Source organism: Callorhinus ursinus, unplaced genomic scaffold, assembly GCF_003265705.2.
Source record: "Callorhinus ursinus isolate GAN/ISIS: 27379988/994484 unplaced genomic scaffold, GSC_fseal_2.0 scaffold2, whole genome shotgun sequence".
Lineage (NCBI taxonomy): Eukaryota > Metazoa > Chordata > Mammalia > Carnivora > Otariidae > Callorhinus > Callorhinus ursinus.
Genome location: NW_027397064.1, coordinates 83,700,997 through 83,724,479, shown reverse-complemented (window position 1 = coordinate 83,724,479; position 23,483 = coordinate 83,700,997). Strand labels below are relative to the sequence as shown.

Sequence of the window (23,483 nt, the reverse complement as noted above, 5' to 3'; positions counted from 1 at the left end):
ACTGCATAGGGGACAGCCCCTACTTTGGGTTAGCTTGTATATGAGACATCCATATCCAAACTTAAAGCCTACTTTGTAAAAAAGTTTTCAATGCCAGAAATCCCATATGGTTTTGATGTAAGTAAAAGGTGCACATTTCCCTCAGGGTCAAGTCTAAAAACTGGACCACTGCCGGCCCTGACCACATGTGTAAGGATCCAAAGGACCTATGACCTCACCTGCCTCATTCATACGCCATTATTTACTCCACTCGCCTCTTTTGAACAGGTGTGATCTTGGCCAAACATAGTGGATGAGAAGGTTAAATGATAGTAGGAAAGTTATTACAGATGAAAATACTAAATTATACGAATTTTGACATAATGCAACAGAATTAAAACTACGTACATAATTCAAATATAAGCCATCAATGTGGAGGATTCCTTGCAATAACTTTCTTCTCCCCACTGAAATGTCAGTCATTTTTAGTTTTAATTTTTGCAACATTTGGCAAATGGTTTTCTTACCTATCCTAAGCAATTGACTACAGATATCTTTCAGTCACACTGCTCTAACTGGGGAAGAGAATTAGCTCCAAAACTCTATGCTTTTTTTTTTTTAATTCTACTATGTTTTCAAAATTCTACTATGAGGGGTAGAGTCAAAGAAGCACTAGAGAGTCTTAGCAGAAACCTCCAGATTTTACTTCTTTTATTGGTATTTTTCATAAGACTTGTCTTTGGACTGGGAATATTTGCCAGAGAAACTTTGCTTCCTGATATTTTAGAATCAAGAGATGGCTCATAATCTTGCAGACATGTATGCATTATCAAAAGCCCTGTGAATTACGTCAGTTACATAGCAGCTATCTATTTTTTCCTGATTGCTTTTTCATTTTAATTACTCCCGTTTCCTGTCTTAACCTTAATGTTTCAGAGAAAGGGAGGCATCCAACAGAAGAAAGAGGCTGATCTTTCATTGTGAACTACAAAGCTTCATAGGTCCTCATTTGGCCAGTGCTTTTGCTGCACAGCCTCGGAATGCTGTTTTGCAATTTCAAAAGTGATCACACTCAGCTTCCCAGAATTTTTTATGCATGGAGGATGCCACAGGAACAAGGACAGCCTTGTTAACAAGTTGCAATCTCTCAAAAACAAGATAGGATTCAGATATAAATCATCATTTCAACTCAAACAAAGCTATGTTCTCCACCCCACTAAAGGACTTCATTTACATCTAAAATGGTTAATACTGATCTCCACTAGAGCTTCTAAGTGGAGGAATGCAGCTGCCATGTGCTTAGTGACTCTGGGGTTAGGGAAGAATGACATCACCAAATTTAAGCATATTATCATGGTGACATAGAGGCACCTTGTTTTCTCTTCTGTGGATAGAGCAAGGATTGTGTTCTGTGTCTTGTTTTTTTCCTCCCAAAGAATACCTTTCCCCCCCAACTTAGCAGCTGCAATATGAAGAGTTGAAAATGTCACTTCAACTAATGATGAATGATGCTTGACCTCTGGATGGGTTACTCGGAATTTTATGCAATGCTAAATTAATATGAAAGATCCCAACTCAAAGGACTTTGGCTGTTATGAATTGCTCCGAGGATAGATGTGTGCAAAGCAGTCTGTAGCTTTAGGGGTTTTTTTGTTGTTGTGTCCTCGGTGTAAGTGGGTTTTGGGGGAGGGGAGCACTGGATTCATGTTCTCTAAGCAAGGTGAAAGAGGGTGCTAAGACTTTAGTGTTTTCTCTTGTGAGATTAATATCTTTTCATACTGGAAATATTGTCAGTAAGCAGAACCAGTTTGTGAAAAAAAATTCTCAAAAGGGCAACTGGCCCACATGTCTTTGTTGTTTTTATTTGAATATAATTAATTATGTAAAGCAATAGTTAGTGGGAGATTAACAATTAGTAGATTCTGTCAAGTAGTCACACAGAAATTACTAATTGAAGGACTAGTCCTCTATTGTGTCAGAAAGCAATGCTGAGTGTCATCCTTTTTATCTCTTTACTTTGTTGTTTTCACAGATCCCCTTTTTCTAAGATGTATGTTTCACAGCAGACTAATAAATAAATAACCCTGGTTGTAATTTCATAACAGGCAAAAGGGTTTGAAATAAAAACACCTGTTTTAATTAGCATTACGGTTTGTTCACTTTAAAAAAAAAGTGATAATCCTGATGCAGTTAGCTGACATTTTTAAAGCTTTGAATTTCCATCTGTATCTTATATTATGATGTTTCAGGATTGTCATGAGTTAATTATGTTAACTTGGGAAGCATTGCTTGCATTTAGAATGAAAAAACTTCAGCTTGAATAGACAGAAAAGCAGATGCTATCTTTCTTGTCAATTGCTTTGTTGTGGGCTGCCTTGCAACTTTTCGTGTATTTCTGGATCTAAAGGGAAGCGTAAATCTCTATTTATTTTAAGTTTAACATAAACTACACAATTTCAGTATTCTTCTGTTTTGGCTGTACGTGTCTTGTGTATCTTTACATGTGTAGCTTTCCTGACCCCAAATCCAAAAATCCACAAATTATCTCTTCTTTAATTCTTAATTTGTTTTGTTGTGCCTAAGCATTATGGAGATTAGAGCATAATGAAGTGTGAGACTAGGACAATTCTATATGGCTTGATTCTCTCTCCAGTTAATTTTTCCCCCACCTTTTTGCTTTTGTACATCAACCTTTCAAATGCTACAAAAATACATGTAGCATCTGGGCACAACAAGGCATGTTAAGGATGGAGTAGGCACTCTAAGTAGGAATTTCCATGCTTTTGTGAGCTTAATGTTCCTTGAACATAGAGAGCAGCTGTGTTTATGTCAATAATTATACATTGAAATAAATGCATGTACATGTGTTTCTTTATGGGATTAAGGATGTTAGGGATGTCCTTACACAAAAGATTTTGTCCCCACCCATAAAGTTTCTATGAAATTCAAAACCAAGTTACACTATTTTGAAATTCTGAAATATTTCTCTGGGCAATTGGACTTCCATGTTTCAAGTGACAGACTATTAGATTGGATTGATATGCTCGTTATTTTCTCCTCCCTTCCCCCCACCCCCATCTGTTCTCCACTTTTCACTATCCTGTTCAGTACCCAGGATCTGACCTGTATGCCTTACATCGCCAAGGTCCCCTTGCGGAAAGGCTTCCAACTAGATTGGGCCAATAGGAGGTATCTGCAAGAGAGCAGAGGGCAGAGGGACACAATGCAAGAATGCCATGATTGTCAATGCTTAATTCCCAAATTAGTGTCAGAGGCAATAAATACTTAGCTTTCAAAGCAGAGTGAGATCAAGGAAAAGTGGATGGCTCTAGGCAAGATTTCTGGAGATGTGAAGGTTTCCTTTGGGCTTTAAAGAATTAGTAGGATGGGGTAGAGGAAAGAGTCGGCATTAAAGTTGGTCAAGAATGAGCAAGAACCAAAGTAGAGAGGTTATAGCGTACAGTTCTTACTTCGGAATAGCAAGTACACCAGTTTAAGGGAAACAGATGATCGGGGTCTTAGTGAAGTGGAAAGTAAAGATTAAATGGCAAGTTGTGTCATATAGTAGAGTCCTTGAATGAATGGAATAAAAAATCTTAGTCTTTATTTTTTTTAAAGATTTATTTATTTATTTTAGAGAGAGACAGAATGCATGAGCAGAGGGAGAGGCACAGAGAAAGGGAGAGAATCTCAAGCAGACTCCCCACTGAACGCAAAGCCCATCTTGGGGCTCCATCTCAGGACCCTGAGATCATGACCTGAGCCTAAATCAAGAGTTGGATGCTTAATGGACTGAGCCACCCAGGAGTCCTAAGAAATCTTAGTCTTTAAAATATATGACAAATGTGTGTTCGGTATATAAATACAATCTGCCAATGGTATGTATTGTGGAAGTTTATTCAAGTGCCTTATCACACATTCAAATTAATGTATGACTGCTCTATCACTAAAAATAGCTCTGTTCATTAAAGGAAATGTAACCTAGATAATGTTCCTAAAACCATTTTATGTCTTTAACCAACATTCATCATTTAGTACTGTCTTCCTAAATATTTAGACTAAGATGGATAGTTATAAATCTGGGAGTTTATCTATACTTGACCAACCAAGTTTCCAATTTGATTGCAAACTATCAACTTGTTGTTTGCAGAGATACAACTACTGAACCTGGAAAACACCTATCATTCCATGTGTTTCATTCCTCTCAACTTTAGATGTGTTTTGCCCTATAAAGTTTATGCCATTGTCTTTGTTATTAACCAGCAACGTATCAAAGAGCATTGGGTTTGCATTAATAGGTGTTCTTCAACAGAGATGACCCGAATCACAACGTGTGACTTATTCAGTATACTTAAAACCACTGCAACTCCTTTACAGACAAAACTGCTGTAGAATTTGCCTTGTCAAACATGCTGATTTGTATAGATGCTGGTCACTGGAGATCAACTATTAACACAGGAATCTATGTTATTGGTTGGATATTTCTTTTATACCATAGCCTGGAGCTGTTTATTTATAGCCTTGTGTAAAAATAATTATTATATTCTCACTTCCAGGACATAAATATGAATGGTGCTCTTCTTTTCTTGTTTTTCTGTTCTTATATGACCATTTTCCTCCTTTATTATTTTAGGTAGTTTTGCCAAATAGTTTGTGAGTGAGGCAACAGTTTTAGAAACAGCTGTGGCATTAACTTCCTGTGTGAACTTGAGCAAATTATTTAAATTCTCTGATCCTTAGATCTTTACATGTTAAGTATGGATAATACTACTTTGCTTGGTTGCTATGGAAGCTAAACAAGATCATGTGTTCAAAGTGCCTCTCACGGGGCGCCTGGGTGGCTCAGGCGGTTAAGTGTCTGCCTTCAGCTCAGGTCATGATCCTGGGGTCCCAGGATGGAGCCCAGGGTCAGGCTCCCATCTCCCTGTGTCAGGCTTCCCGCTCCCCCCTCATTCTCTCTCTGTCTCTCTCTCAAATAAATAAAATCTTAAAAAACAAAACAAAACAAAGTGCTTGTCACAGTGATTGTCACATAATAGGTGCTAGGTTCCTGGCTTTTGTCATCATTGTTATTATTCAACTTTTACTTCTATCAGTTAATTCTCAAAATGACCTATCCAATTTTTATCCCCCTTTACTAAGCTCCTATTCAAATATTCAAATGTCTACCGGATATTGTCACATGAAAATGTCAATAGCATACCCAAACCAAACTCCCTGGCATCTTATTGCCGAGAACAAACTGAATGAATAAAAAAACCCTAGCTACTCTTTCCCAGTTGTCCAATATAAGACAACTGCATCAGCACATCAACATCCTTTTAGCTAGAAATAAGAGTTGTACTTGATTGTCTTTTCCTTTTATCACCACTACTTTTATTAAATTTCAAGGTCTCACATAGTCTCCTTTTTCATTTCTACAAACCCTACTTAGTTTTGGTCTTCCTGATGCCTTGGACTATTACAATAGCTTTGTAACTAATTTGCATCTTTCTACTTTCTCACCTCTCAAATGTGTCGTTATATTCCCAACTGACTCATCTCCATAAACTACAGTCTGAATGATGTTATTTCTCCATTCAACTTTTGGTGGTTCTCTCTTGTCTAAAGAAGAACATTTAAACATTTAATCACTTAGCTGGGCAGTTAAGGCATTCCACCAACTTCCAAGCTGAGTTCTAGCATTTCATAACCCACCTTCGCACTACCCATCAAGAGGTGCTTGCCAATAATCAAACTTTTATCCATATCATCTCTGTTTGCTAGAATAGTGGCTCTCAAACGTTAGCATGCATGAGAATGACCTGAAAGACTTGTTAAATCACAGATGGCCAGCTGCACCCCAGAGATGCTGATTCAGTAGGTCTGGGGTATAATGTGATAATTTGTATTTCTAATAATGTCCAACGTGATACTGAAATGGCTAGTCCTGTGATCACATTTGTAGAACCCTTGCCTACAACATGCTTTTTCCCCCAACTCAGTCATCAACATTCTATGAATCCCTTACTGTCATAGCCTTGGAAAAATTTCCCCTGCCACCCCAGTTAGAATGAATCAGTTCATACTCCATGATGGTGGAGTGACTAAGGTTTCAGGCTTGGAGCCCAGTGGATTGGACTCTAGCTAAAACCTGAGTGAACTTAGACAAGTTGCTTAATCTCTGGACCTCCATTTTCCTATCACTAAAATTGAACTAATAATAGTTCCTATAGCATATGTTGGTGTGAGGATAAAATAAATTAATACCTGCGAAGCACTCATAATAGTGCCGGGGAAGTGCTCAACTGTATTATGTTACCTAGTAGTTTATCTCTTTAATCTAACACTCCACTTAGCAATGTAATAGTGTTTGGGGTTTGCAGACCTAAGTCCTTTTTCAGACATTAAGTTCCCTGAAAATAGAGACCACATCTTTGGGAATCCCAGAAACATAGCCTTGGGCTTAACACTTTACAGATATGCAGTATAAAATAATTTTCAATTAAATCAAAATTGAGAAAAGTCTACAAAGGGATCTTAAGTAAGTAAAAATCTTCTAAACAATAAACAAGCCATCCATTTCTTCTTCTTGCGTCATAAAGATGAAAAAAATGAGGTCAATTATTAATAATATATTGAAAGTAGGTGTGCTTTTTCTTTTGAATTTTCTGAACTCTATAATTAAAATGACTTCAAACTGAAAGATTGTAAAGAAGAAATTAATCTTATTGGTAAGTAAAAAAGCAAATCCCATGGTTGATGATAGATATGACCTGTTAGCAATAGTTACACTTTTATACTTTCTTTTCTTACAATCAGCAAGTGGAGACCAGCATAATCCAATTAATTGTAATTCCCTTTTGTAGAGTCAGTAAAGTAGTGCATGATATTGACACCATTGAAGTCTTACCTCTGGTCAGATAATCCAAACGGATTCTCATTTCCGACTACCAGCAGGTCTTTCTAAACTTTAGGAAAAATAGAATATTTTGACATCCCTGAAACTATGATAAATGTGATACACAATAATTGGTCTCTGAACTTTAATCTTTGTACATGCCTAACCATCAGTTTTCTAGACTTCTTTCTCTGCCATGTAACAGTTTCATCAATACACCTGAATGTCTCTTATTTCCTGACTTCCTTTTAAATATTTTTTTCCACAATGAATATGCAGTATTTTCACACAACGGAGCTTCTCAACTGAGCTCCTTGCTCACGGTGCCTCTTGGACACACCACCTCTCATCCATATAATCACTATGATTCATCCTGCTCATTCCTGCCAGAGCACCTTGTTAGAATGTCACTGTCACTGCTGCTTCATCCAGCTGATAGGGTCCTCATGCTCTGGCCTGTGTCTTCCTTTCCACCCTCAGCAATCTGAGACACGGAACTTATACATCTGGGCTCTCCAGCAACTTGTAGTCCCACAAATGCATTGTGTTCCTCAGACTGTGGCATGACTGTTACTTCTCATGTCCTTTATACACCTCTTCCCACCCTCTCCCCGATCCCCTATCCCATTGTCCACACGGCTGCTCATAAACTAAGATAATTGTTATGTGACACCTCATCTGGAAAGCCTCCCTTGACCACCTTCCAGAGGACACTGGATACTCATCTTCTGTGTTCCCATAGCCATCCACACTAAATTATATAGTAACATTTTCCATGTTCTATTGTAATTTTTTTTCCTATATACTGCAAGATCTTCAAACTTAGAAACCAGGTCTTCATTATGTATTGTTTCATCCCAGCAGCTACAACATATCCAGCACAAAATAGGGGTTCAGTGAATATTTGATAAACGAATGAACAACCTACTTATATCTTCAGTACTAAGGGTTTTGAAAGAGAAAAATGAACAAAGAGAACACAAAAATTGTGCTGTATACATGTGTGTATGTACATAGACCTACTGTTATCAGCATTATTGTTATACCATGAAATAGCCTCTACTTATCTAAGGAGGTTAAAATTGGACAATTTTACCCATAAATAGTAAAAGGGAGCACACCAGCATGAGGCACTAGGCTAAGCACTGGGGATACAAAGATTAATATTAACAAACTTGTTCAGAAGAGGGATACCAAAGAAATTTTTTGGTTACGTCAATAGAGTTAAAATATTTAGGGTGTGCCTGGAGTGATGGGATTATCAGGGAGGATTAGAAACATAAGAAGCCTCAATGGGGAAAAGCTGAGAGCTATTCCCCTAAGGTCAGGAACGCGGCAGGGATGTCCACTATCACCACTGCTATTCAACATAGTATTAGAAGTCCTAGCCACAGCAATCAGACAACAAAAAGAAATCAAAGGCATCCAAATCGGCAAAGACGAAGTCAAACTCTCACTCTTTGCAGATGATATGATACTGTATGTGGAAAACCCAAAAGACTCCACCCCAAAACTGCTAGAACTCATACAGGAATTCAGTAAGGTGGCAGGATATAAAATCAATGCACAGAAATCAGTGGCATTCCTATACACCAACAACCAGACAGAAGAGAGACAAATCAAGGAGTCTATCCCATTTACAATTGCACCCAAAACCATAAGATACCTAGGAATAAATTTAACCAAAGAGGCAAAGGATCTGTACTCAGAAAACTATAAAATACTCATGAAAGAAATTGAAGAAGACACAAAGAAATGGAAAAATGTTCCATGCTCATGGATTGGGAGAACCAACATTGTGAAGATGTCAATGCTACCTAGAGCAATCTACACATTCAATGCAGTCCCCATCAAAATACCATCCACTTTTTTCAAAGAAATGGAACAAATAATCCTAAAATTTGTATGGAACCAGAAGAGACCCCGAATAGCCAGAGGAATCTTAAAAAAGAAAAGCAAAGCTGGTGGCATCACAATTCCAGACTTCCAGCTCTATTACAAAGCTGTCATCATCAAGACAGTATGGTACTGGCACAAAAACAGACACATAGATCAATGGAACAGAATCGAGAGCCCAGAAATGGACCCTCAACTCTATGGTCAACTAATCTTTGTCAAAGCAGGAAAGAATGTCCAATGGCAAAAAGACAGTCTCTTCAACAAATGGTGTTGGGAAAATTGGACAGCCACCTGCAGAAGAATGAAACTGGACCATTTCCTTACACCACACACAAAAATAGACTCCAAATGGTTGAAACACCTAAACGTGAGACAGGAGTCCATCAAAATCCTAAAGGAGAACACAGGCAGCAACCTCTTTGACCTCAGCCGCAGCAACTTCTTCCTAGAAACATCGCCAAAGGCAAGGGAAGCAAGGGCAAAAATGAACTATTGGGATTTCATCAAGATAAAAAGCTTTTGCACAGCAAAAGAAACAGTCCACAAAACCAAAAGACAACCGACAGAATGGGAGAAAATATTTGCAAATGACATATCAGATAAAGGGCTAGTATCCAAAATCTATAAAGAACTTATCAAACAACACCCAAAGAACAAATAATCCAATCAAGAAATGGGCAGAAGACATGAACAGACATTTTTCCAAAGAAGACATCCAATGGCCAACAAACACATGAAAAAGTGCTCGGCATCAGGGAAATCCAAATCAAAACCTCAACGAGATACCACCTCACACCAGTCAGAATGGCTAGAATTAACAAGTCAGGAAACAACAGATGTTGGCGGGGATGCAGAGAAAGGGGAGCCCTCCTACACTGTTGGTGGGAATGCAAGCTGGTGCAACCACTCTGGAAAACAGTATGGGGGTTCCTCAAACAGTTGAAAATAGAGCTACCATACGATCCAGCAATTGCACTACTGGGTGTTTACCACAAAGATACAAATGTAGGGATTCGAAGGGGTACGTGCACCCCAATGTTTATAGGAGCAATGTCCACAATAGCCAAACTGTGGAAAGAGCCAAGATGTCCATCGACAGATGAATGGATAAAGAAGAGGTGGTATATATACACAATGGAATATTATGCAGCCATCAAAAGGAATGAGATCTTGCCATTTGCAACGACGTGGATGGAACTGGAGGGTGTTATGCTCAGTGAAATAAGTCAATCAGAGAAAGACATGTATCATATGACCTCATTGCTATGAGGAATTCTTAATCTCAGGAAACAAACTGAGTGTTGCTGGAGTGGTGAGGGGTGGGAGGGATGGGGTGACTGGGTGATAGTCATTGGGGAGGGTATGTGCTATGGTGAGCGCTGTGAATTGTGCAAGACTGTTGAATCACAGATCTGTACCTCTGAAACAAATAATGCAACATATGTTAAGAAAAAAGAAAAAGAAGAAGATAGCAGGAGGGGAAGAATGAAGGGGAGTAAGTCGGAGGGGGAGACTGAACCATGAGAGATGATGGACTCTGAAAAACAAACTGAGGGTTCTAGAGGGGAGGAGGGTAGGGGGATGCGTTAGCCTGGTGATGGGTATTAAAGAGGGCACATTCTACATGGAGCACTGGGTGTTATGCACAAACAGTGAATCATGGAACACTACATCAATAACTAATGATGTAATGTGTGGTGATTAACATAACAATAAAAATTTAAAAAAAAAGAAACATAGGCAGCTGGATCTGAAATGAAGCTGAATGTAGCCACAGTCAAGATTAGCAGGATAGGTAGCTGAGTAACATCAGGAAACACAGGCAGAGACCTGAGAGTTAGTGCCACGGATTTGTTTAGTGTTAGACTGGAAAAGAAGCAAGGAGCAGAGTACCGCATTGCAGAAGCCTCAGTCTTCCCATATCCATCACTCCAGCTTCCTCTACTGACTTTTTGTGGGCAGTCTAACGAGAGAATGTGTATGGGGAGGTTAACCCAAGTACACCTCTGTTCTCTTTGCTAAAAGAGAAGTTCCTATGGGCCAGAACCTCCTGGGCTACTTGGAAATATGTCTCAGTACTAACAGGTCACCTGAGACCATAGCACTTGATGTCTTCCTATCTTTCTACAAGAGGAACTGTAGAAAACCCTCAGACTTGGGAGGGTTACATAGCTATCATCATCATCCTCATCATGATCTTTACTAAAGAGGTACTTATTAAGCAACTAATTGAGCATTTCTTTGTATTGATGAAACAAATAGAAAATTAAAAGGGGTAGCTTCTTCCCTAAAGATAGCACAATCCTAGCTATGATGTTAAAGAGAACTTGAGAATTGTCAGGACTTTAAGAAATTTTTATATCATTTCTGAAACATCTTGCAATCCTCATTCTGTCCTTCGAATTACCTTTCTTCTCATACTTCTTGCACTTAACACAGCATTGACATCTAGTAGTTGTCTCAAATTGTTTTAATGAATGAATATGTTAATTAATTTAATCAATACTTAATTCATTTGACTCTGTACTACTAATTGCTGAAATTGACATACATGGTGGAATTCCAATCCTTTGTTTATTTTTGGCATACCCATTCTTTCTTTTTAATTTGATTTTACTTCTATTTAGTATCTTATTTTATCAGAAAACAGTTACTATTTTTGGTGTTTTATTTTTTTACTATTTTTTCAATTTAAATTCAATTAATTAGATGTAATATATGGTGATTAACATAACAATAAAAAAATTAAAAATAATAATAATAAAATAAAATGAAGGAAGAAAAGATTGAAAAAAAAATTCAGTTAATTAACATATAGTGTATTATTAGATTCAGAGGAGGTAGAGTTCAGTGATTCATCAGTCTTATATAATACCCAGTGCTCATTAACATCACGTACCCTCCTTAATGTCCATCACCCAGTTACCCCATCCCCCCACACTCCTCCCCTCCAGCAACCCTCAGTTTTTTCCTATGATTAAGAGTCTCTTATGGCTTGTTCTCCCTGTCTGATTTCATCTTGCAGAAAAGAGTTATTGTTATTGGGGCTTACTTTCTTATTTGTAGTTATTATTGTTTGTATATGTTTGTTAAACATCAATTGTTTACCCATTATCGTCATTTAAATATTCAAAATTTTTCACTTCATTCACCAAGATTTTTATGTGTATTTTTAGTCTAAGTCTGTATATCTCTCCTTATTTTATTCTTTATTTAGTATTTTTTCAACTATACAAGTAAAAGCACAATTTACGAACATCTGAGAAGAGTGACAGGCAGTACTGAGTATATGTTCCCAATGAATCATAGTCTTCAAATATTGTGATGGTAACATAAATTGGTGCACTAGCTATGAGGGCAATGTGGCAAGGTCTATCAATATTTTAGATATACACACAATCTTTGATCTAGAAACTCTAGGTCTAAGAATTTGTTCTGTGCACATAGTACACACTTATACTTAGATGTAAATGATCTAAGAACAAGATAACTTACACTAGTACTTGCAAAATATTCGACAATTGAAAACTGATTAAGTAAATTACTGTGCATCCATAAAATTAATTATGCAACTTTAAAAAAAGAACAAGGAAGCTCTTTATGTCCTGATTTTGAATAATCTCTATGATATATTATCAAGGGAAAAGAATCAAGTTGCAGAACAGTACATAGATTATATTGCTGTTTATGTTTTAAGTGATGGTGGAGGGTAATATAGCTTGAGTATAGAAAATGGCTTTAAAAGGATACATAGGAAATTGATAACATGGATTTTCTATGGGTGAACTAGCTAGCTAGGGATAGACTAGAAAGAGACTTTTGCAGTATGCATTTTAAACTTTAAATTGTGTGAATACATTTTCCATTTCAAAATAAAATAAATAAAATTTTCTAAATAGCAATAAGCACCACGACTCTTCATATTAAACAATGTAGCTTTTCAAGTATGTTATCAAGTGTTTTGACAATTTTTATCAACTACTTTTTATAGCTCCTTTGTAATGAAAACAGCCCACATTGTGAATTATTTGTATGAATTACGATTCTCCAACGTTATGGAAGAAAGTGACACAAGGGTGATTTTATGCTCCATATCTTTGAAAGCTGGAGGCCCCTGGAGTCAGACAGGCAGACTCTCTTTTGAGGTGGAAAAAAAAAAATCTCTAAAACTTTTCATTCAGAAAAACAAAATAACCAGTTATTGATAATAGGTTCATGAAAAAATCTATATCATTATTCTGGACTGAAAACATTGCACAGATACAGAATTAAGAAGATTGTGTTATTCAGTGGTTTCACAAAGAAACTGATGCATGGAGATCTCGCTATTCTGCCTAACCTTATGCACACGGTTGTAAAACTTACAGATCTGCCAACTCCGATTTCTTGTGCCTTTGTGTTTGTTTGTTTGTTTTTTAATTTTTATTTATTTATTTGAAGAACTCTGGCAGCTCTTGAGATATGAAATAGAAAATTTATTTAACTACGCCCGTGAATCAATTAATCAAGATAATTTAGGAGGAAAATGTTCTTCAATGATTGCCAAAACACTCTCTTCATTTTTGTTATCTTTAATTGATATCTTATCTAGGAATAAAATGGTTTCAACAAGTGAGAGTAGCTCTGTCTTAATCTAACAATTTTGTTTACCTTTTATTTCTATTTTCCTGACGAAATATTTCCAGATGGGAGACTTCTAAACTAGCAAAGACCCCAGTCCTTCCTGCTAAATGATACCATTTCTAACCCCACAAACATCAACCACGTAGTAAAGGGAATCATAAAAGCTAGAAATTATATTAGATTCTGGAAACATTTGCCAAAGTCCAGCCGACCAAGAAGATAATGTCCAGATAAATTTTCTAATAACGTTATAACAAGTCTGTACTAAATCTTTTACATACATTACTTCACTTAATTCTCACACAAAATTAGGAGGGCGATGTGACAGTCTCATTAGACACTCACATGTGCGTATACCTACAATAAAAATGTTATCTGTAGATGGGCATTTATAGGATTTAGTTGTATTTATTTCCCAGATATCATTATGAAATATGTTTTGACCTGATCTTCTGCTTGATATTTGCAAATGTAATATAACTTTGAGGGAACAAATAGCAATGGTGTTGAAATTTAGAGCCAATAACGAAGGAAACTCAAAAATGACTTTGTTGAAATGTAATCCTACGGATTCTCTACCCTTTGGAGTATGTAATGTATGAAATCATCCATGGAATTCAAACAAATTCAGATTCTGTTTGGAGAAGACGGTCAAATAAAATGAACCATTGTGTATGGTGTCTGCAGAGCACAAAAAGCCTTTGACAGAATGGAAATAAGAGCAGTGTTGGAAGCTCTGAGTATGAAAGGAATTAAAGAAATATATATTGGGACCATGAAATATATCATTTTTTTAAATGTATGATCCTCACAAATAAAGTCAGTTCATTTTTTTGGGTGGTGGTGTTGTTGTTAGACTCTGAACAGGGCTACCTCTCCTCAGATGCCCAGACAAAAATTGTCTAAAAGCCTGGAGAGAAGCATAATGTCAATAACATCATTTTATAAGGTGGCATTATACATGGAGTTGTGATGATGGGGAGATGTTTTATGGTATGCCATTATAAATTAAAAATGCACGAAGCAATGACACGTTTGTTATACTTTCCATCTGTGGTGCTTGCTTCACAAGTTTCAGTTGTACCTATTTATTATGTTATTATTTACATTCAAATGAAATCTGAGAAAAAATAAAAATAAGACATTCTCATTCCTGACCCAGTTCCTGTGCTGGATATAGTAGAAGTCTGTTTCACTTCCTTCAAAGAGAGTAACTAAAGGTATTTTATATTAGCCTGTGACATTATTTGCATGCCTTGGGCTTCCTAAGTGATTTGCAAAGGAATATACACAACATGAAATACATAGAAAGCAAGCCAACATGGCATGCCAAAACATCCCATTAAGAAATAAAAACTTGTTTTTTTGTCTTGTTTTGTTTTTAGTTTTAGTATCTTAAAGAGTTTCTGGTTATTTCCTTGGTTCCTCCTTCTTTCTTACTAAGTTGGCCACACAAAACTATATTTTGTAGGCCAGGTGGCAAAACTGCCCAGATCCAACCATGTTCTCTTACAGTAAAGTAACCATTTTTAAATGTAGGCCTGTTCATAGCTTCCTGGAAGTTATTATGATAAATTGTAAGGACCATATCTCTTTGATTTTGGAATATAAAGCTTCATATTTAAAACCACTTTCCACCTTATTTGATAGATACCATGGCTGTAGAAAGTTGATTTAGCTTGCATTGAGTGTTTCCTGAGAACATTTTAAATGTTCCCCAGTATTTTGTGTCTGAGGTTATAACAGCAATGAAATATTTGCACTTTAGAAGTAGTAGCTGGAAAAAAGAATGAGTAAGAAAATGGCAATCATAATTTTTATTCTTTGTCTAGAGGCCAAGATAGAGAGCATCCTGCATGTTTAGAGAGCAAATCATTTGAAATAGTTGGGTTGCGTCTAAATAGGCAAGCTATTATCCAACTAATTCTAGCTTCAAACCCGTTCTCTGAATCTAGATAATTATTTTATTCATCTGGAATAACCTAAACAGCTTTCTGCTGTCTATTATATTTCATAAGTGGGGCATAGCCCGTGTGTTAAGAAAATATTTAGATACGATCCAGGAACATGACATCTTTCTTTATGCAAACTTTTGGCCATTATATTCATTTTTTAGGGCTGCCATAACAAAGTACCACAGACTGAGAGTTGGGTGGGATCAAACAACAGAAATTTATTTGTTCATATTTAGGAAGGCAAGAAGTCCAGGATCAAGGTATTGGCGGGGTTGCTTTACTCTGAGGCCTCTCTCCTCGGCTTGTGGACGGCATCTTCCTCCTGTTTCTTCACATGGTCTTCCCTCGGTACGTGTCTGCGTCCTAATCTTCTCTTTGGACCAAGGACGTCAGTCATACTGCATTAAGGTGCACCCAGTATGACCTCATTTTACCTTAATTACCTCTTTAAAGGTCCCATCTTCAAATACAGTCACATGCCAAGGTATTGGGGGTTAGGACTTCAATGTATGAATTGAGGGTGACACAAGTCAGCCCATAACAGACACACTGCACATTTTTGGGGGTGATATGTTTATTCTCGGAGTTTGTTCTTGCTTGTCTGCAAGGATCAATAGGGTCTTATTCTAGGGAACAGACATAAGATGTAAAATGTCTAGAACTTAGTCTATATTCACTTGAATAGTATTTCTGAGCACCTGGTGAAACCCTCTCCTCTGAGGAATATAAAACAGCTTCAACAGTTGTGGCTTTGAAAAGCACACAATACAGCCCCGGTATGTAGTCTCTATTCCATCTATGTTTATTCAATACGAATCAACTGAACTAACAAATTAACTGTCCATTTGGTCAAGTTCTCTAAAATAACATCCTCACTGAAGTCTCATGTTAGTCCCAAGATGCTGTAGGAAGGGGCTGGAGTGAGTGCAGCAGAAGGATGCTACTTTTGACACAGGGTTTACATCACTGGGGGGTTTGAGAATTTGGAAGCTGTCTAATCTGCTGGAAATCACACTGAACTGTCACTTTAAGGGGCCAACACAACAGGAAAGGTTGAGCTAGTCAAATGATTCAACCAACTTCCTTTTGATCCACTCCCTTAAGTGCTAAACTGACGATCATCTTTTGTCCTTATAGATAAACAGTGTGTCTTATCCACTTTAATAACTAATCTTCCAGTTTGATTTGATGGCCAAACATATTATTATTTTTCAGATCGGTAGTCCCTCTGGCATCTCTTTCATTTGGGCCTTTCAAATAAGGTTCCCGAATGGTCATCTGCCCTGGAAGCAGATACCACATCCTTTATGAGAGTTTTACAATGTAATAGATTCTTTTCACTATATTAATAAAATCAGAGCTCTTCTCCCCACATCCTGGGGAAAGTTGGGGTGTCTTTTCCTCTTTTTTATTACAACAGTTAAAGAAAGTTGGAAAGAAGCTTTAAAAGTGCCTAGAAAAAACTACAAGGTAAACACGCACTTGCTCTTCAATACACAAAGAAGTACCTCTCTACTCTTATGTCACTACTCGCTTCTGGATAGTTCAAGTTATCTGCAGTCACATTTCAATCAGCACAGTGAGTTTAGTTAAAATCAGAGCAGATATTGCAACTTCTGTTTATACCAATCTGTAGGGCAATATTTGAGGAAAGTGGCCATTGAACTAATAAACGTGCCTTTTTCCCGAGGAAATTACCAGGATCTGCTGTCACTATCAAAGGTGCATCTTTTAATTCTCCATTTTAAGAAAGACTGTTCCTAATAGTAATTATCTAATTTTTTTTCTTTCAAATATAATCAGCTTGATATAGATGTTCTTACTCAAAATAAATAAAATACACAAAAGACCCCGCAAGAAAGGGCATTTCAAGATGGCCTTATTCCAACATGTAGATAAATGTCTTGGTGATCTCATAAAAGTCACACAGTGTTTGGATTCTAGAGCTTGACCCATCTTCAATTCTGTTTCCATGCTTTAAGCCAAAAGCCATGACCAAAATGAATTTAAGAAAACCTAATTAGAAGGCCAGGAGAAATCAGCACGATTATCAGAGTAAGGATTGCGAGATGTCATGATTCAGCCAGTCTTCTTCCCAGTACTGGACTCCAGCATGTCAAGTTTCTACTGATGCTCTCACACATCCTAGTATGCCCAGCACAAACCCCACAACAAAGAATTATCTAGTGCCAAGTGTTAATAGTGCTTTACTGTTGAGAAACCTTGCTCTGTTGAAAAAAGGGAGAAGCATAGGACGTCACCACCGCTAACGGTTTATTTATAAAGTGTCTATCAAATAATACAAATGTGTTTATAACGATACCTGTTGTGCTCGCTTCGGCAGCACATATGATAATGATATGTGTTACAACCAAGTTACAATTATGGTCAGTTCATTTTGTATATGGACATAACTGCATGTTTCAATAAATCGCAATGGCCCTGGAAAATATTCCTTAAAGCCCTCTGGTTTACAAGTAATCTTAAACTTGGTTGGTTATGAAAAAATTTAATATAAAAGTTAGATTTTATATTTCAAAAGATTCTTTCCAACTGCTTGCCATACTATTTATTTAAGCTACTTGTAGAGAGCTACACGTTGTTTTGCTTTCTTTTTTTAAGTGAAGACTACATAATAGGAATGCTGGTTTAAGTAACACAAGTCAATAATATCAATATGTCATTTCAAGTGCATATCATCAAATGGTATTTATTGATATTTTCTTTTTTATGTATATTGAAATATCCCATTTTCACAATCACTTGAATTAACTGATGTTTATCTGGAGGGTCCAAATATCAGTGGTCAAGCCATTGTTTGTTCTTGTTGTTTTCTTGCTCCAGATAAAACCACTCTCTTTTTTGACCTACTGAACACTTCCTTTTGGCAATCTTGAACCTGTGCATCAGAATGGCATTTTGTCTTGGACTTTTCTGATAAATATTTGGTAAAGATAGTTGTGTGTGTGAGAACACACGTGTGTGTGTGTGTGTGTGTGTGTGTGTTTAGGTTTCCACTTAAAGTTCAGTGCCAAAGCTACAGTACTTATACATTTTCTAAATGTGTTTTAAGCAATAAGTTGTACAACATTTTTAGAACATGTGTTAAGCTATTTCTCTAAGAATGAAGCTCTTAACAAAACATAAGCACTCTGCATGAGATCTTAGCAGCAAAGTGCTTAAAAGATAAAGTAAGAATTGGTACCATGGGAAGAACACCAGCTGTAGAGCGCACAGGTCCATTATGAGAAGTATGGTAGTGGGTAGGGAGAAAATGATTTAATCAGGAGTAAAACCAATTTTATTATAAGGGCACGCAGGGGGTGTGGCACCATAGTGAGAGGGACATTTCAAAATATCTGACAGATTTCAACAATGTGAAAACCCCGTTCTTTAAAGTGACAGTAAACCCCATCAGGTCTCCCTTTTTGATGCTATTGTTAACAGTTGACTGTTTAAAGCTGGCCTGCTAAGATGCTGTCGGCCTATTTCAATAGTATGTAGCCAAATAAAAGACTAATTGTTGAAATACAATCAATCAAAAATGATTACAGGGCAGAAAGAAGGTCTCCTCCGCTGATTTTGTTGTGGATCATATTATTGTGTTATGACTGAGGTAAGAATGAAGACTGAAAGGGAAGAAGAAAATAGCCCATCTGCAATAAACAGATGCACCTTCTCTCCTTCTCTTTGCAAATGTCCTATTGAACAGGAACGTCACTTGCCAGCCCTGGAGATAGTAGTCCATTTAGAAAAAGAGATCTGATAAAGATTTTGGCTAAGATTTTAAAAGGACATGAACACTATTAACAAAGGAGCCCGTGCAGAGATTCCCCACAGTGACAATTCTCAGCTTTTCTCACATTTTTGGTGCAGCTTCTCCTCTGCCTCATAAAACTGACACCAAGGGGGCATGTGAATGCGAACCCAAGACATCGGGAAAGAAACAACATTCCGGTGGACTAGATACCTGTGAAGTTCTGGCCAGGGTACCAGGCTTTTCAGTTAACCTCCCCCTCCCAGGTTGTTTAAAACGATTAACTTTAGTTTCTATTCAGCCCAGAATTCAAAATCTTTTTCACGTTGCATGCTTACAAAGACAAATACAACAGCAATGCTTTTCTGCCTTGCTTCCTTTTAGTGGTGTGTAAAGATGTCCCTTTCAGACCCTGCCACATCCACTTCTTGGGGAAGAATGATTCCAGACTTTCCTCTTGAGGGCGAACAAGAAGAAAATAATTGTCCAGCGTCTGCTTATTTCTTCTAAAAACTTCATTTTGGCATTTATGTTCTTTAGTATTTAAATGTTTCAACTCACTCAAGCTTCCCAAGCAAACATGTCTGTTGTTTCTAGACGGAGTTGGTAAGCACTTGTGGTTTGTCTTTAGTGTGTTATCATTTTTGACAGTTTTGCATAGCCTCTGTAGGCCAACAGGGGTCTGTCTAATATTGTTGCTGGGCACATTTTCCTCGCTGAGATGAAAACTAAAAAAAAAAAAAAAAAAAAAAAAGGTATTTTTGAAGCAGTAAGAAGGAATTAATATCCTTTCTCACTCAGTATTCTATTCCTTGCTGACTTTATATTCAGCAAAAAAAAAAGCAAAAAAGTGTTACCCATTATTCCCTTGTACATAGCAAGGCTAACACATGTAAAGCAATAACTCATTTTCTATTGCCATGTTTAGCATATGTCTCCTGTTGGCTCAGCAAGGCCTTTAGGCCGGTCCCTTGAGCCGGCCATCATTGGCAACTCTTAGCCCCTCGGCCTCAAAACCAAATAGCTTTGAATCATGTTGAGCTGTGATGCTAATTTTCATACTGATGCATTATGGGAATAAATGTATCTGACATACTGTGTCAATGGCACTGTCTCTTTGTGTCTCTTGTTTTTTTGTTAGCTGCATTCCTACAGATGGTATTCCATTGAAAATGTTCCCTTCCTACGGAAAAAGGGGAAAAAAAAAAAAAAAAACATGCACAGCACCAAACCTCTAGGTGCAGAAGGCTGTTAACGGTTGCTGATGATAGTAGGCAAACATTAACATAATAATTAGTGTCTTGTAATTGTTTCATTAAAACCAGTTGTTCCATTTCTCCTCGTGTTTTCCCAGAAGAGAAGCTGAATTTGGACGACAGCCAGTGGGAGGACATCCACGTTGTCACCGGAGCACTGAAGATGTTTTTCCGGGAGCTGCCTGAGCCGCTCTTCCCTTACAGCTTCTTTGAGCGGTTTGTGGAGGCGATCAGTAAGTAACCTCACAGACTGGAGCGCTTGGTGGAGAAACCTGGTGGCGTGGAGTTATTAAGTAAACAACAAGGACAAGAATAGTGATCGTGGAGATGATAAGACCCCCAACGCTCCACATGTTTCATTTGCTGTGTTGTGTTTTTGATGGCTTATTTTTATTTCTGGCCCTGCAATATTATCTGAGTTTTGTTTTGGATTTTGGTTTTTGGTTTAAAAAAAAAAAATAGGGTAACCTATTTAGAGTGGTTGCTTTTCAACTAAAACCTCCTCAAATGAAAATAACTTCTCACGGAATCAGTTTCGAAGGGATCACCTTTGGCATTCTCAGCACCTACCTTTCAGAGTTTGGGGATTGGCAAGGAGTTGGGGTAAAAAAGGGTCTTGAAAAAGAACTTAAGTGACTTTCATTTTGGTTCATTAAAGAGGTGTTAAATCATCAACTCAGGCATCGCCTTCTCGAGGCTCCGTCACCCTCCACCCACCAGTACTAGTAAATAGCTACAATTTGCTTATGAACAGTGTGATATTAAATTAACTACTGGCAGGTTTCTTTGGTTAAGCTGGTGACTTTGTAGGAGGTTGAATTATATCACATACTAACCAGTAGTCATTGTACACTCACTCCAGGAAGCTTCTTTTTCTATTGTTTTTGCATTCAGAACACACACACTTAAGTCAAAATGAGTAAATCAATGAGTGAATGAATAAAAATCTTTCCAAATGCAAGGAAACTTTTGCTATTGATGCCTCGAGAAGCAACTACTAGTACATCTAAATTTAGTATCTTAGGGTACACTTACTATAATTGTGGCAGCTTAAAAAATGTTTCCTGGCAAGAAAGCTGATTTGAGGAGGAAAAAGAAAGAAGAAAGAAAGGTAAAATTAAAAAGTTTGCAAGCCTTGCAGGAGCTTAATTAAAGTCCAAACGAGAAAAATCTCCAAGAAAAAAAAAAAAAACTGCTCTGTTTAGGAAGTCTGATAGAGGATGGCTGTGTGTGCAGTGTTCCCATTAGTGGGCGTAGGGGTTTGGGGGGCCCATGTTGGAGAACAGCCCCTCAATATGCCCTTTATTCTGTGGCCCATTTCACAAGTCTTCATACTTGTTTAAAGTTCTGGTCACCAAATGATATCAAGAGGAATATAGCAAAGTTATTTCCCCAAGGTCTTTCTCTTGTGTGCTCACAACGTTGGATTTTGTTGTTGTCATTGTTGCTCTTGTTGAATATAGCAGCAGGTTCTCTAACGATAGGTTTTGAGGTGAGGCTGGGCCTCTTAACCCCTGTCTTTTTATTTCATGAGCTTTCTGCTTCTCAAGGAGAACAGTATTTTATGGTTCCCAGGCTCAACTTTTTAAAAGGAGGAATAAAGAAAATAATAAATAAGCATGCATTTCCATAACAACTTATTCTGACATTCTGTCTTGGAACATGGCTGGCGAGCATGAAAGATTACTGGCAGTGTTAGCACAGTGTTCTGGTAAGAAGTCAGGAAACTTGCATTTCAGTACCTATTTCGATTATGTATCTTTAAAGAAGTCATACAAATTTCACATCACGGCCTCCAGACTTTTAGGTGAGGATTATGTTATTTGTAAACATACCTGTACATGTGCTGATTTGAGGGCTGTGATATAGAAACCCATTGTTTAAGCTTCCTTTAGTTCACCTGATTCTAAAGATACAAAGCAAGTCATTCCCTTAGCTTGAGAGATAGGGGAAGCAGAGGGCCCTCAGAGGGCATGTGAGGGCATGTCCTTTGAATTTCTCCAAAGAGTAGGACCATCCCTGCACTATTGTAGACTCAACCCTCACTTAACAGAACTTCAGAAACACTGGCATAGTCAGAATGGAACAAGGCAGAGTTGAAGTGGCAGCATGCTATCGTGACAGATGGCTATTGAAAGAGTTTTCGGCAACATGTATAAAGTGGGTTATGGCGAAAACGAAAGAGATAGTGCTTAAGAAAAGTCCTTTAAAACTGTAGGATACCGTACAGATGCTAACAGTGTTTCTTCAGTTGAGCTTTGTCTGAGAATGTAATATAGAAACAAGGAGGTAGTTTTTCCTTCATTGTTTAAGGCAAGGAGAATCCACCGAACTGCCTTGCTTCACCTAACTCAAAACAGTACCTATTATTTCTTACTATGTAAAATGGAAGGACTAACCAACAGGGTTGTATGGTGGAGAACTATGTCAAGATGTTGGACAGAGACATAAGTTTACTAACCCATGTGTTTTAGCAGAATCTTGAAGTCAGTTCTGGTGTTATAAACTCAACTAAACTCAGCTCTAGGTTGTAGTTCATATTTAAATATCCTTAAGCAATGAGAGAATGGCCACTCCCCCTTTGGCAATGGTAAAACTACACCAGAGTAGGTATTTTTACTCCACTGTGTACCAATCGAGTAAAAAATCTTTCAAAACTATAAAGACATTTATATCCAGCCCCAAAGGGGCGATGGGTTTTATTGTACCTCTCACTGCTTCCTATAAAATCTACACAGTCTTAAAAGATAAAGTAAGAATTGGTACCATGGGAAGAACACCAGCTGTAGAGCGCACAGGTCCATTATGAGAAGTATGGTAGTGGGTAGGGAGAAAATGATCTAATCAGGAGTAAAACCAATTTTCAATAGACCTGCCCGTGAGTTCTTGGCCTTCTTTTGAAAAGGAAACAACCAGGTAAAGGAAATTCATGGCGAAGATGTACGTCCATGCTGGCTCTGGGCCTCTCGGCCATCCGATCTCTGCCCCTCACTCTGTGCTCTGTAACCTAGGAGGGTTGACCCCAGCGAGCTACATTTCACAGGTGCTCTTGAGGGCTGGCTTCCTGCTGCCACAGCCAGTGGAGGCCCTGGAAGTACAGAGCAGAGGGAGAGGGAGGGAAAAGACCAGCTGGT

The 23,483-nt window shown here is 37.7% G+C and overlaps 1 protein-coding gene across 1 annotated transcript in view; it reads left to right on the top strand.

Moving 5' to 3' along the window:
* ARHGAP15 (Rho GTPase activating protein 15) overlaps positions 1-23,483 on the top strand; it is a 601,639-nt gene that overhangs the window by 449,957 nt on the left and 128,199 nt on the right. Inside the window, exon 12 of the mRNA XM_025856481.2 lies at positions 20,448-20,582. Within this exon, the coding sequence (XP_025712266.1) occupies positions 20,448-20,582 (135 nt within the window). The remainder of the gene's footprint in view (positions 1-20,447; positions 20,583-23,483) is intronic.